Source organism: Echinops telfairi, unplaced genomic scaffold (genome assembly GCF_000313985.2).
Source record: "Echinops telfairi isolate 266 unplaced genomic scaffold, ASM31398v2 ScPeMD7_7468;HRSCAF=8506_2, whole genome shotgun sequence".
Taxonomy (NCBI): domain Eukaryota; kingdom Metazoa; phylum Chordata; class Mammalia; order Afrosoricida; family Tenrecidae; genus Echinops; species Echinops telfairi.
The window spans coordinates 491,211-506,463 of NW_022111371.1; the positions used below are offsets into that span (position 1 = coordinate 491,211).

The following is a 15,253-nucleotide window of genomic DNA, read 5'->3' on the forward strand; positions in this document are numbered from 1 at the left end:
CTCATAGATCTATTTCCCCATCCTCATATAATATATTTGTATATGTACATGTCTTTATCTAGAGCTCTATAAATACCCTTTGCCTCCCAGCTTCCAAGACTAACTCTTTATGGGAACAGAAAGCTTCATCTTTCTTCTGCAGAGCATCTGGTGGGTTCAAACTACTAATCTTGTGGCTGGCAGCCAAATGTGTAACCCACTGTGCCACCAGGACTCCTGTTTATAGTCTCAGAAACCCTTTATAGGATGGCTGTGAGTGGAAATTAACTCAGTGGCAGGGGGTTTGGGGTTTGCTACCTGCAAAACCCACCATGCCTCTTCCCAGTTGCATGACTAATCCTCAAAGGTTGGACTGATCACCACTTTCTCCACAGCCTCCTTCCCTTTCTCGTGACCATTTAACAACGGCATTCTGTGTGCCTTATCTTCTAGTCCTTTGTCTATCAATAAGGACCCCTGGCAGATATGAGTCGGGCTGTTGGAGACCATCATGTTCCTTGGGGCAAGGCAGGACTTTCTGCTCCCGTAAAGAGTTACAGGCTCGGAAAGGCACAAGGGCAGTTCTGCTCTTGACGTCAGTGAGTTTGGTTTGGCAGGTTGTGTGCAGATCTTGTTTGTGTTCCTCACACCTCCAGACATCTCCGCCAAGCTCAGCAATATTTCAGTGAGTGTAAATGGCCTGAAGCAGGCTGGTCATACACACAGAACTCTGCTGCCATGTTGACGCAGGAAATGGAGCACCATTAAAGATTCCCGACATGGTCGCTTCTGTCATTGTAGAGCATGACAGGCTTTTAACCTGCGGTTTTTTTCCCTTTGCTTTCTTTCCAGCCCGCCTATCAGAATCTGAGACAGCGTGTGGACAACTTTGTAGCCAATCACTTAGCCACTCACACCTGGAGCCCCCACCTCAACAAGAACCAGCTAAGAAACAATATCAGACAGCAAGTGCTCAAGTAAGTCCTGGAGTTTTACAATGGCGCAGCCCACTCTGCCTGGAAGCAGAGCCACAGGTCTGTTGTCTCAGGGCACGGACAATTTTTATCAGTTTTATCAGCTGTGGTTGGTCTGCTTCATACAATGCAGTCTAATCATACTACACCTCCATAAAAGCTGAATTTTCAGTAGGAGCTGAAAAGGTCTTTCACGGCAAAAGGAAGGTTTTAGTACCTGCTGGTATAGCTGCAGCGACAGCTTCACACATTTCCTTTGCCAGTCCACCACAGCCCTTACGCAGCATTCACTCGTCTTGGAGTGAGGCACCTGCAGCTGCAAACTTCCGTCTCCTTTGTCCACTCAAGTCCCCTTTCCGCCCAAGAAAGTTGCAACACAGACAAGCACTGCGAGAAACATCTCGAATTTTTTTAAGCCTTTGATTTTGAATTACATTCTGTTCATTGCGTGATCAGAAACCTAATTTTTCACAACCCCACATTCAGTCGTGACCCCTTTGGGGGTCAGACAACCATTTCACAGGGGTTACCTGATTCCTAACAGTAGCAAAATGACAGTGATGAAGCAATAATGAAAATAATGTCATGGTTGGGGGTCACGACAACATGAGGAACTGTATGAAAGGGTGACGGCATTAGGAAGGTTGAGAACCACTGCCATTTAGGGTTGCAACCCACGCGTTCAAAAGCTTTGCCCACAGTACAGATGAAGCACTTCTGCTTTGCCTTCTGACATCATGGCTCTTCTCGGCTGCGTGGGAGCACATCTGGCACCATGAGTGGTGCTGCATGTGCATACCGTGGGCCTGGGCAAGGCTGGCAGGATCGCAGTAGGCGCGATGAGAAGTGCACAGGTTCCTGTGATGAGCCGCTCCGAGGACTGGTCAGCCTTACAGCACTTTTTCTAAAACCCTCTTGCAAGTGAATGCACACAGCTCAAACCCGTGTTGCTGAAGGGGTCAACTGTAATTACTTGGAGAGAACAACAAAATGGCTTTATTTTTTTTAGAAATCTAGATACATTGTTAATAGATAGCAACAGCTAGAATATCCTATGCAATGACTTTCACAAATCTTTCTTGATCCTAAAAGAACAGGCTTTCATTATTTCTATTTTATAAAGAAGGACATCATAGATCCCTGAAATAAAAATATTATCCCTTGATCTAAGTCCAGATTTCCTCTTTTCTAAGATAGGTTTTATCGAGTGTTTGTTTTCACTTATTCCAAGGTTTTACTCTGCTGTTTAGTGATGAGGTAGCCTGCACATACCCCCACCCCCACCCCCCCAAAAAAGCATTTGACTCTATCAGCCTTGTTTTTGGTGAATGGTATAGTAAACAATAATGAAAAAAACTGGAAATGTTCAGAGAACATTTCTTAATCAACTCGACAGCAACAACAAAAATTGTACTTACTCTAAAAATGACTTACTGTCTTTTCAATGTTAGTATTTTCCTAGCTGAGAAGATTTTGCCCTTTTCTCCTTGCTTGACCACTCCAGGAAAGGTGACCGAGCTATTGAAACAGTGCCTGCTCTTCCGCCTTGACAGATACTGACCCACAAGTGCATCTTTGGGAGCCCTGTGTGGCCTTTAAACAGTGAAGTGAATCTCCTTTCCCCCGCCGCCCCCCCATCCCCCTAGTTCCTTAGACACCTTTCTCGACATTCTTGGCCTGACTCCCAGGCAGCTCTGCAACAGAGTCTGCACACTGGCTGAAAGGCAGCCCCGGGCAGCCCTCAGTAATACAGGAAGCCAGGGGCCTGAGGAGCCTGCTTTTCCCCTGGAGAGAAGGAGAGAAAGGAGGTGTAACAGTAGTGTTGTTGTCTGCGCTTTCAAGGACGTTTGAGGAAACTGTAAGCAAGTCCATGTGAGAACCAAAGATGCCATTCGAGGGCTGCCCAGAAGTATCTGTTGGGAAAAGTCAGAGCCGTTTCTGGTAAAATAAGAGACAGAAGAGGCCTCTGAGGTGACAGGCCTGCAGGCCTTAAAAGGACCATAGCCAGGACTTCAGGGTATTGGGGAGGAGCTGGAGGGTGGGGACGGGCAGGCTCGTCAGATTTTCACCGGGCCATTTCCAGGGCTACCTCCTCCAGTGTTTCCGGGGGCCGCAGTCTTCATTTGTGGGTAGACCAAGGGAAGACAAGCTCTACCCCTCAGCATGGGCAACAAGGGAAGTGGTCATTTATTCTTTTTATTTCAGGAAGCTAAACTAAATGTGGGGGCATTAGGGGCCATCCGGTTGATTTTCAGCTCAGAGCCGCCTCCCCGTGAGGTTTGCTAGGTGCTGATCTGTTCAGGGGCAGGTCCCCAGTTGTCTCTCAGGACACCACTGGATGGGTTCAAAGGTGTAGCCTTCTGGATAGCAGCCAGATGTTCCCGCTTGGCTCCTTAAACAGAACATAAGTCCATACCATTCTAGGTGTACAAAAATAAAACCTAGCAGCCACAACACTAGTTGTGAGTGATAGATAAGCCAGCATTAATCCAATGGGAAATGAGGGGTTCCCTCTCAACACCTTTAAAAACAGGACCACCAGCTCACTCAATCCCAGACAATGTAGATGCTGCTCTTCCCAGACCATCTGAATGCTCATGTGGCTCTGTTGTTGAACATTTTTAAAAGAACCGTTCTCGTTTTTTGAGATGTCACTAGTAAATTTCTTATTGCTATTAATAACATAGTAATACTTCCTCAAAGAAAAAGACTAGTTGGTTTAAACTAGCAGTATGCAGAGTCTTGCTCTAGTGCACCAGTTATCAACCTGTGGGTCGCGACCCCTTTGTGGGTGTTGAATGGCCCTTTCACAGGGATCACCCGAGTCATAACAGTAGTAAAATGATAGTTATGAAGTAGCAACGAAAATAATTTTATGATTGGGGGGGTCACCATAACATGAGGAACTGTATTAAAGGATCAAGGCATTAGGAAGGTTGAGACCCCTTGTCCCAGCAAGCACAATTTCAAGCAGCTTTCCATTCAAATGCTTTGCAGAGTTCTAAATTGCCTCTCTTGGGTGAGACTGTGAAGTGGATGTTTTTCTAGCGTAAAAACTAATCATTCCATATGGTTCAGAGCACTGGTCACTCAGGAGAACCTCTTCTTCTCCATGCACATTCAGTTGTACAGCAGAATCTGAAAAACCTAGGGAACTCAGGATAGTATCTAACAGAATTTAAAATGAAGACAGGGAAATAGCTTTAACTAGAAAAACGCCAGCTAATCTCATTTTAGTTCTGTAGCTGGGGCCACACCTCAGGCCGCGAGCCTGATCTGAGCAGGTGATGGGCAGCAGAGCCCCTGTTTGTACATACGATCCGAGCTGACTGCTGGGTGAGAGATGTTGAACTTAGGTGTGTTTTCATCTGGGCACTATTTGCAGAGGTGCCATACAACAGGCAGGAGGTGTGTTTGTAAGATTGATTTTATTTTTTCTGGTTTCTTCTCCACCTGCTACACTTTGAAGACATTTCTAAAAAGTGGCAATCTTTGTAAGATTGGCAGTTTTTATCCTAGACCTTTCCAAAGCTAGTAACCTACTTTGTTCAAATTGGCTCGTTTTTTCTCTGTGGCCCAAGTTATACTATCACAAGACTGCAAGATGCCTCTGGAGATAAATTGGATCCAGCCTCCACGCCAGACAGCCCTGTACTCAAAAATAGCCTTGTGCAGGGTAAGGAGAGCGGCCTCCTCTCCTGTCCCGTAGAGAATGCAAGGCCTCTCTGCCAGCACTAGCCCGACAGGATGGTTCCACTCCTCCACTTCTCTTCAGGAAGAGTCGAGGGTTAAGTGCATTTCTCAAAACAAATCCACATCCTCTCATTTTGCTCAGACGCCTTCAGTGCTCTTCATGTTTCAGACATCACTGTCCTCTTTGCAGGCCCCTTCACCTTGAGCCCCTTTGTTCCCTTCCCTTCTGTGGCAGCTGGACCTGAGCATCTGTCTCCTTCTCGGTGAAGCAGATCCTACCACCACACAGGCTCCCAGCCTCACTGTGGGCCCGGGGTGCGAATCAGTGTCTGTGACTCGGTGGTTGGAATCTGCTTTCTGCACCAGCGCAGACAGCATGTCTGCTCTTTGGCTGCCCTGCTGACCAGCACGATACCCGTTGGGTACAAGCTCCTCGCGACATGGCTGTGGAACAGATACTCTGTTCCAGTGGTCCAGCGAGACGACAGTAGAAGGAAAGCCAGAAGTCTTGTTTTGTTTTCATTTGTCAGAAGTTGTGTATGTTTAGTGTGATGAAACTGCAGTTTGTGTTCCTCAGTTGCGCACAGACTCTGGTGTTTATCAAAGGCCAACTTACCTTTTTCTGTTTTATTAGAAGCGCTGCTTCCACGAGTAGTGTCCCCATGTGGTACAGGCAGGGCTGTGATGAGGCAGCCTCCTCTCTGTACACACAAGATAGTGTGCTGTGTCTGTCTCTAAGGGTGGGCCATGTGTGTCTGTGTGTGTGTTTCCATCTGTGACTTGGTGGTAAACCATAGTAGGGCAAAGCTACTCTCCTCCACACATAAAACCTACCTTCCATTGCTTAATCGGTGCCTCTGTCTAGAGGAGTGCCTCAGGCCAGGGTAAAATGAAACACAGGTCCACTAGTGGTCCCGGGCTTTCCAGAATTTCATGTAAGTGATAGTTACTTTTATGCCCTGAATTCCCCTATGTTTCAGGTCAGGAATGTTGGAGTCTGGCATCGACAGAATCATTTCTCAGGTTGTGGATCCAAAGATCAATCACACGTTCAGACCTCAGGTAGAGAAAGCCGTGCATGAGTTTTTGGCCACATTAAATCACAAGGAGGAGGCAAGTGTGGGCACCACTCCCGAGGACGAGAAGCCAGATGCGGCTGTCATTACACAAGGTACTCCCACCAAGTGCTCTTCTCTGTGAACCGAGTCTCAATATCGGGGTGCTTGATGCCTTCAATCAACATGCCTTTACCAGGCTCCTCAGGGTTTCCCAAAGTGAGCAGACTGCAGCATCCAGAGGGGGTGCAAAAGCAGGCCTACACTGTATCCCAGATGATGGGCTATATTACATTGAATTGCCAGGACAGCGGGCCATGCATAATGTTTTTTTGTTTGTACTTTTCAGAAAAGAAATTCAATAGGCCAAAGAAGTTTGGGAATTTATGAGATATCTATTGAAATTGTACTTGCTTTCAGCTTCCTATACTGGCATCACATTGTTTTTTTGGGTTTTTTTTTAAATTATTAGGTTTTTTGTTTGTTTTCACAGTTTTATTGACATATAGTTCACATACCATACAATTGAACTTCTTAAATATATTTTTCAAGCTGTGCAGTCATTGCCACAATCAATTTTAGAACATTTTCTTCATTTTTGAACTCATCATTATTCCCTCTCCATTTCCCCCCAGCCTCCCATCATAGCCCTAAGAAAGTGTTAATCTAGTTACTGTCTCTGTAGACTTGCTTATCTTGGATTTCATATGGGCAGCTAACCGCAAGGTTTAGCAGTTCAAAGCCACCAGCTGCTCCACGGGAGAAAGTTGAGGCTTTCTACTCCTATAAAGAGTTGCAGTCTGGGAAACCCCCAGGGATTATTCTACACTGTCCTATGGGGAGGAACCAATTCAATAACTGTCAATTTGGTCTTGTTTGGATTTCATATAAAGAAGATCATACACCAAACCCTGCAGCAACAACAAAATAAATCACAGAAAAAACTTCAATCCAAAAGAAAGCAGATAATAAACTAGAGCAAAGATGTTAAATTTTAACCTAAGCTTATTTACATTAATTCACCTTCCATTGCACTCTAAGGGCAAGGCTATTCACATCCCTAGTCAATGGTCCAAGAGAATTCAGTGGAGACTTAATCCACCTGGGAATTCTGCAAATGGATTTTAGGCTTCCCCTGTCATCCGTACCCTTCATACTGGCATTACATCTTTTGTTAAAACAAATTAGTATTTTAGTGATGATGATGATGATGATATGTGTGTGTGTGTTTGCATTATAGTAAAGGGAATAGAGGGAATAACAAATTGTGAGAAAATATATTCTTTTGCTGGGCACTAGACTTGCATCTCTGATTCACATGGTTCCTTCCTTTCCTATGTTACTACTTAGCATGATAGAGAATGGTTTAGACAATACTGAAACCTAGCATGTGTGCCTGCAGATCCAAAGGCGTGTGAATGATCTCTGCATGTGCATGATGTAATGATAATAGTGACATATACTGGTCATTCAACAAAGGTGCTTGCCTTCTGCCTAAGTGTATTCTTGTCTCATTTCCCCTGGAAGGTGTCCCTGTTCCGGGGCCCAGTGCTAATGTAGCCAACGATGCCATGTCCATCTTGGAAACCATCACGTCTCTTAACCAAGAAGCTAGTGCTGCCAGGGCCTCCACAGAAACATCATCAGCCAAGGCCAGTGAGAGAATGTCCAAAAAACTGGTGTCTCAGCCCAGCATGGATACAACCGCTGAGAAAGAGAGGTCGTCCGAGGACGTGAGCGATCGAGAGAGGCCACCCCCAGACTCTGCCGGGGATGGGCTGGAAGCAGCCCTGAAGTCTGAAGACACCAGTGACCTCCCTGGCCCACTTGAAGAAATTAAAAACCACACAAAAGAGAGCACTAGCTTAATTCTGGTCAGTAAGGAAGTTCAGCAGGACAGCGGTGACCAAAAGAATAAGCCCACTGACAAAAGCGAAAAGAAAGCGGATAGCACTGAAAAGGGAGAACGGAAGAAAGACAAGAAGGAGAAGCCCGAGAAGAAACTTGATCACTCCAAAAGGAGTGAAGAGGCACCAAAAGTAAAAGATGAAAGGCAAGGGAAGGAAAAGGAAGCAGAGAGCTCCAAACTTCCTGCAGAAAAGAGCAGTAGTAAAGCTAAAGCCCCCGAAGGGTCTAAAGAAGGTACGGAACAACTTGCAAACATTCTACGTCTCTTGAGAACAAAGGCTGTCTTTCTGGAGCGGGTGAGGAGGGAAAGGGATCATCAAGTATTTGCTTATCAGATTTCAACAGACGTGTTTGGTAATTGTTTCGAAGCTGCAAGCACTGTCCCCTTTGTTAAAAACAGGAAGGACAGTGAGCATTTGTATATTTCTTTTCCACATGAAGGTATCCGTTCACAGAGTGAGCATTCTGGGGAGTTGTGATGGGGAATTGTGGCTTTCTGACATGCATTACTCCTCGCGGCTTATTCCATAGTTGTAAAACAGACAAGGAACACCCCAATATCTTCCACTGATACTCTGTATCTGGTTCTTTAAAATATTAGGGGGGGGGGAAATATATATATATTACATTGTAAATACCTTGCTGCTTTTGTTTACATTGCTTATCTCTTACTTGCAAGGTTGGCAGTTCAAACCCACCAACCGCTCCATGGGAAAAAGATGAGGCTGTGTCCTCCCATAAAGACTGTCAGCCTCAGAAACCAAACAGGGCAGTTCTGCTCCTCATAAGGTTGCTGTGAGTTAGAATCAACTCAGCAGCAGTGGGGTTTTTAGTGGAATAGGCCTTTGTGTTTCTGCAAATCCTGCATTATTTGCTGTCAACGGATGAGAGAGGTTTATCATTTCTTGAGTAAATGCTCATTTCTTTGGCATGCATTTAAAGAAGCACAGTTTCAGCATGACAGAAACTGGACTTGAGTGGGTGCTAGTAACCAGCTGCTGTGTTTGTGTTTGGTTTTACCCTTGAAGACTGCTCGACGGTCGACTCTGATGTGGATGGACTCACTGACATCACGGTCAGCTCGGTCCACACCAGTGACCTTTCGTCTTTTGAAGAAGACACTGAGGAGGAAGATATGATGTCTGATAGCACCGAGGAAGGCGAGATCACATCAGACGGTAAGGCACCTTCCTTGAGGCTGCCCCTGCAGCGTGAGGTGCCTGTCCCGCCAACTCCTTCTCTCACAGAAGGCCATGCCCCACGGGGTGTGGGGCGATATAGCAGGAAGTTGGTTTCCAAGTCCCGGCTGTGGAGATGTTCTCTCAGAGCAAACTCTGGTCCCCCATCCCTGAACCTCACCTGCATGCTGTGGTGTGTCCACTTCGCAGCTCTGTGCCCAGGTTACTGTAGGACCGGACAAGACTGTTGAGCTCGCCTGGATGGAGTGCTTCCCGGGTTCCAGGCTCTGTGCTATGGGCTTTTAGGGAACTGACTCCTGGGTGCTGACCACCAGCCAGGAGACAAAGTCACAGAGAGTGGGGCTTGACCACGGGCATGAGCCTAAATTCCGCCCCAGAACCTCCACCACCCACCATTTTCACTGCTCTCTGCCCTGTAGTTCACTTGCTATCAACTCCCCAAATGCTGTTGTTTGCAGAGGCCAGTATGCAGCAGCTGGGGTTTCTGCAGGGATCCCAGTGGGGAATAGTAGAGGCAAAAGTGGAAGGAAGGAAAGGGGTTGATAAAATTTTTCATTTTATTACTGCTACCAATGAGCTACTCAAACATGCCTGTCTTTCCTTTTTTTCTTAGCAGCCAGGAGGGAAATCCAAAGGCCGCAGTGCCAGCACCCCTACTGAATCTGCCCCCAAGGGGTCACTTTGGCCCCCTTCCTGGGGATCATCTGCTCACGCTTTGAGCCCTGCACCTACTCACCCACAGAAAATTCAATTGGATGCCTTTGTAGGACTTTTTACAGGTTTTCCCGGAGCAGAGCTAGAATTTATCAACATCATATCCAAAATACAAGAACCGTTTGGGAGCACTAGGTAGTGCGAGAACGGAGCCGTGGCGGTGCTGTGGGTTAGGCATTGGGCTGCTAACTGCAAGGTCAGCGGTTCTCACCCACCAGCCATTCCACAGGAGAAAGCTGAGGCTATCTGTTTCCACAAAGATGACACGACCTCAGAGAGCAACTCTGTATGAGGTCTCTCTGAGTCGGAGTCGACACAATGGCAATGTGTACGTTGTAGGAGCAGGATGCCTGCCGGGTAGTGCAGTGGGTTAAGCATTGAGCTGCCAACCAAGAGATTGCACCTTTGAACTTGCTAACTACTCTCGCAGAGAAAGATGTGACCATCTGCTTCCTTAGTGATTTAGACTTGCAAGCCCTACAGCGTGGCCCTGGCTTGGAAGTGACTCCGTGATGGGGAGTAATTAGTGAGAAAGGAACTGAGTGGTCCGGTGGTTAAGCACTCTGCTGCAGTTCTACCCTGGAGTGAGTTTAGGTTGGGGGTCAGTAAAAACAAAGTGGCATCAAGTGAGCTTCCAAAAACTGGGCAAGAGCTGTGCTGATGCCCCTCTGTGTAACAGTACTGAAACTGCATCTGATGCTTAAGTAACTCATGTTGATTTTTCTCCTTTTGGTCACAAGCACTCCTCTTTCTGCCCACTTCCTTCCAGATGAAGAGCAGAGCAAGCAGAGTAAAACGAAAGCACAGACCAGCAATCCTGGCGAGGGAAAAGCCAAAAATGTACGGCATGCTTATGTCCACAAACCGTACCTTTACTCCAAGTACTACAGCGATTCTGATGATGAGCTCACTGTGGAGCAGCGGCGGCAGTCTATTGTAAGTCAGACTTGGCCTCTTATTTCCACCTTCAGTCAGGCCTACATGCAGGAACGCCTGCACAGGCTGCTGACAGTTCTGTCAGCAGTCCCGTCCCATCTCGGCCTCCAGAGACTCTGCTGCTTGGCTAGGAAGATTAGACATAAACGTGTGACTGAGATGTGCACCTGCTCATCGTTAGCAACGAGTACCTGGTGACAGCCTAAGCGTTTCAGTCTGCAGAGATTTGAATTCAGTTTGGACAAAACCATGCAAAGAGACAGAATGGTATAGAGCTTTAAACGTAATATGAAGGTGGGAAATGCAATCTTCCTTATTTGCTTGGTTTGAAGATGCTTGTAAGAAATGCCAATGAATTAACTGCAACTTTTTTGAGGGGGAAAAACAAGAAATGCTAACTTGTGTATACACACACATCAACACAAAGTGGCTCCTAGTTTCAGACGCATTAAAATAGGAAAGCTTGGGCATCTTAGAATTAGGAAATATTATCCCCAAGAAAAGAAATCTTTGTGGGAAAACAACAAAGCATAATGATTGTTACTGGCCCTGTTTGTGGTTTTAATTATTTTTTTATCCTATTTCGCATTTGCTAAAGTTCGCATGGTTAGCATCTATCTTGTGATGGTTGGAAGGGTATGGCACTCCTTTTGTTTATATAGAAGAGCTGCCACAGGAGTAAGGAATGGTTGTAAAGTCAGTCTATGAGCTGAAGTAAGAAATGCTCTGTTAAGGATTGACTGCATCCATGATCCTGTGGGTGACTCTCAAGGGTCCATAATGAGTGGGCCCTGCACTGAAGTTCTGTGGGGACCCTGGGAGGAGAAAGGGTGACGTGGACACCACCTCCCTGGAGCTTCCAGACTACTGGTCAGAGAAGCCTTCCCCAAGGAGACTGTAGTTAAAATGGATGGTTGATTATTTGCAATTTAACTAGAGGTAGAAGGAGGAAGTTCCAAAGGGGCAGGAAAGCCCATTTTTTTACATTATTAAAAAATGAAGAGGATCCAGAACAGAATCCTGACTGGGGTTCGAGAGTTAGGCTGCCTTTTAGTCATTCTTGTGAGCAGGTTGTCATCATGGAGTGCCATCGTTGGGGTCTCGTCGCAGGAATATCACAGCTAGGATATCCTTGTGGGGTGTGATTGTAGGGCATCATCATAGTGTATCATTGCCATGTGACTTTAAGGATTCTGAGCCAGCCTTGCAGGGAGCAGTCTGGGGCAGGAGACACCAGAGCCAACTTCTGTGGAGTTCAGGTGAAACCTTGCTCATGTTATCACCATCCTTTGCTCAATTAATACAAGCCTGAGTGGAAAGCATGGTCTGATTCTTTGCCTTCATTTCATGCTTCTTTCTGGCAAAGGTTGCCGGTCAGGAGTTAGAGCTGCACTTAAGACTTTCGGTACTGTGAAACTGTAAACTCTGGGACAGTTGTGGAAACACTTCACATCTGCCTCTATTTTTCTGGTAGCTTCCAACTTCTAAAAAGTCACGTGGAAAAAATAGATTGTAAATGTGTGGGTTACAGGGGCACGTCAGGGAAGCTTTGCAGGTTCAAGCCAGAGCACCCCAGGGAAGCAGATAATGCTGTACAGCTAGTCGCCTTGATGTTCTGGTTTCTCAGTTCATATAAAAGTTATGTTCATACTATACTGCAGTCGCATTATGAAAATTTCTGAAATATTGTGAGATTGGCCAAAATGTAACTTAGATACCCAAAGTGAGGTCTCACACCGTTGGAAACACTTGGTAGACTTGACCCTGCAGGACTGCCACAACCCTTCCATTTGTAAAGAACTCGGCGTCTGGTGAAGGCAGTAACACGAAGCCCATTAGCTCAAGGTACACGTGTGCAAACGTGCTGAGTCTAGTTGCTAAGACAGTCAAACAGCAAACGAATTTTTTTCCTTAGAAAAATTCCTTAACATGTTCTTTTTTTGTTTGGTTTCGTTTTCCCTTGTAATCTCAGAGTAATTGTGAGTATTTTGTGCTATTAGGCTAAAGAAAAAGAAGAGAGGCTTCTAAGAAGACAAATTAATAGAGAGAAGCTTGAAGAAAAGCGAAAGCAGAAAGCAGAAAAGACAAAGTCTTCAAAAGCCAAGAGTCAAGGTGGAGAAGGTACTAGCCCGCAGAGCTTCGATCTAGCTCGCATGCTCCGCCGCCCGCTAGGTACTCCTGTTACTAGGAAGTGTAAGCGTCAAAAAGAGCATCTTTTCCCAGATGTGGAAGATTTCCTTAGTTCGCATCCTGTCACATTTAGAAGTCTTTTTTTCCTTTTAATCTGTTGCTCTATAAGCATTCTGTCAGGTGCCGGCTCACTCGACTCACTTGCTAACAGTTCCATTTTTCAATGAACTACCATTGGAATATGAATCAAGGCTAGCTTGTGCTATTGGTGGAGTTAACTTATACTTTAAATAAAATAATGCCAAATAGTCATCTAGAATGTTAGTTTGAACTAAATTGAATTCCTCGGGGTATTAACCCTATGTAAAATGTATATACTCAATTATATGAATGTATGTATATATGCAAGTAAGTTAGAAGTGTAGAAGTGGGTGAAGGGAGCCGTCGGATGGTGTAAGATATGACAAAATAATAATAATTTATAAATTACCAAGGGTTCATGGGTGGAGCGGAGAAGGTGGGGGGAAATGAGGAGCTGATACCAAGGGCTCAAGTAGAAAGCAAATGTTTTGAGAATGGAGGGAAACAAATGTACAAATGTGCTTGACACAATGGATGAATGTATAGATTGGGATAAGAGTTGCACGAGCTCCCAATAAAATGTTTTTTAAAAAAAATGTTGCTACTAGGGTTAGTTCATACATGCCTGGGTTTATTCCACACAAATATGTTTAGATATCTGTGTGATCGGTGGATGGGTGCAGACAAGTTCTCTCAAAAATAGATTTGTCTCTGTCTTTTTTGGGTACCCTGGTGGCTTAGTAGGTTGCATGTTGGGCTGCTAACCACAAGCTTGGCAATTTGAAACCACCAGCCACTCTGCAAAGGAAAGATGAGGTTATCTATTCCCATAAAGATTTCGTCTCAAAAATCCACAGGGCAATTCTGCCATAGTCTATAAGTTGCTGTGAGTTGGAATATACTTGTTGGCAATGAGTTTTGTTTTTTGTTTTGTTCCAATCAAAATAGCAGCTTCCAAGAGGGTCTGTTAAATTTAAGGCACAGTAGCCAGCACAGAAGGTGATGGTGACTATTTAGGGGAGTCTAAAGGGCTAATCTTGATTTTTTTTTTTAATGTTTTTTGTAGGACACAGAATGATCATCGAGCTTATTAGCAAAACACTTTAAGAAAATTGAAAACGGCATTGTTGAGGAAAGGCTAGACAGTTGTACCGAGTAATTTTTTCCCATCATGACCATGCACCTACTCATCATTTAAGGGTAACCAGGACTGGCCTGGCTTTCACTGGAAAACCTTGCCTCATTCACCCTACAACCCACTCCTCCCCACTTCAAACCGCTTTTTGTTCCCCAAACTCAAGCCAATTTCAAAGGAACATGCTGTGAGTCCCTTGAGGATGCCAAAGCTGGCATTTTGATGTGGTGTCAATCAAAGGGGACAGACCCTTCAGGGAGAGGTTACAGAGAGAAGCCCTGCCTTCAGAAGGGTATACAGTGAACCCTCGTTTATTGCGGTTAATCGGTTCTAGACCCTACCGTGATAAATGAAATTCCGCAAAGTAGGATTCCTTATTTGTAAATCAAATATTTTCGTAGTTAGAGCATAGAGGACATGAAAAAACACCCTTTAGTCACCATTACACTCGTGTTACCCAATTTATTAAACGAAAAAGGGAAAATACAGTAAAATATTTTGGACGTTACAATTATCATTTATTATTTATTATATTATTTATGGCATCAAGCGTGTACAGTATGAGCCAATCAGTGGCAGTAATGACAGAGCATGCACTGTTACGCAAAAACCGCGATAGAGTGAAGCCGCGGAAGTCGAAGCGCGAAGTGGCGAGGGTTCACTGTAGACCAAGATGGAGGCCATGTTGGGAAATAATGGCGTCACATTTTTGATGATTTTGTTTAATAAAGTGTCTGTGAGTGTGTAGCAATGCATTGTGACTGCGTGTGTTTAAAGTGTTAGCATTTTGGTTGGTCTTTTCATGGCATGTTCATTTCAAGTAGAAAAGACAAAGACTTCTCCATTAAAATACTCCGAACGCAACCTAAGGATACTGGTAGAGCACTTTCTCTCTCTCTCTCCTTTTTTAAAAAGTAAATATGATGAGACGATATTAATGGAAAACAAGTGCTATGTAGTTTATAAGCCTCTTCTGAAATATTGCTCAGGGGTTGCTTTTTTCCTAGGCAAAAGTAGTGTGGACGTGGAAGAGCCATCTGCCAAGAATGTGGAACCCAAAGCCCCTCGAATTAAAGAAGTCCTTAAAGAACGCAAGGTTCTAGAGAAAAAAGTAGCTTTAAGCAAAAGACGGAGAAAAGATTCCAGGTACTCGTTTTATGTGACTATGTTCCTGTATGTATTGTAAAATAATGCCTTTTAAAAATATCTTCCTGAAAAATTCTTACGTATGATTCCCACAAACTTCATGTTCAACCTTTTTTTTAAACCTTGTTTACTTAGGAATATTGAAGAGAATTCCAGAAAGAAACAACCTGAAGAAGATTCTAGAGAAACTCCCAAAACAAACGAGGTATGTCTTAATCAATGAAGCTTCATTGGAATGGTCTGTTGTTAGGCTAGGTGTATGGTTCATTCAGTCCTTTGGAGGGAAACTTAAAAGACACTTTA

General features: G+C 44.8%; 1 protein-coding gene across 4 annotated transcripts in view; it reads left to right on the plus strand.

The window, feature by feature from the left end:
- Positions 1-15,253, plus strand: part of BOD1L1 (biorientation of chromosomes in cell division 1 like 1) — a 64,682-nt gene that overhangs the window by 12,660 nt on the left and 36,769 nt on the right. For all 4 annotated transcript variants that reach the window (XM_045284410.1, XM_045284412.1, XM_045284409.1 and 1 more), the window contains exons 2-9: positions 832-956; positions 5,627-5,817; positions 7,229-7,843; positions 8,638-8,787; positions 10,292-10,458; positions 12,459-12,579; positions 14,812-14,950; positions 15,086-15,155. In XM_045284410.1, the coding sequence (XP_045140345.1) occupies positions 832-956; positions 5,627-5,817; positions 7,229-7,843; positions 8,638-8,787; positions 10,292-10,458; positions 12,459-12,579; positions 14,812-14,950; positions 15,086-15,155 (1,578 nt within the window). The remainder of the gene's footprint in view (positions 1-831; positions 957-5,626; positions 5,818-7,228; positions 7,844-8,637; positions 8,788-10,291; positions 10,459-12,458; positions 12,580-14,811; positions 14,951-15,085; positions 15,156-15,253) is intronic.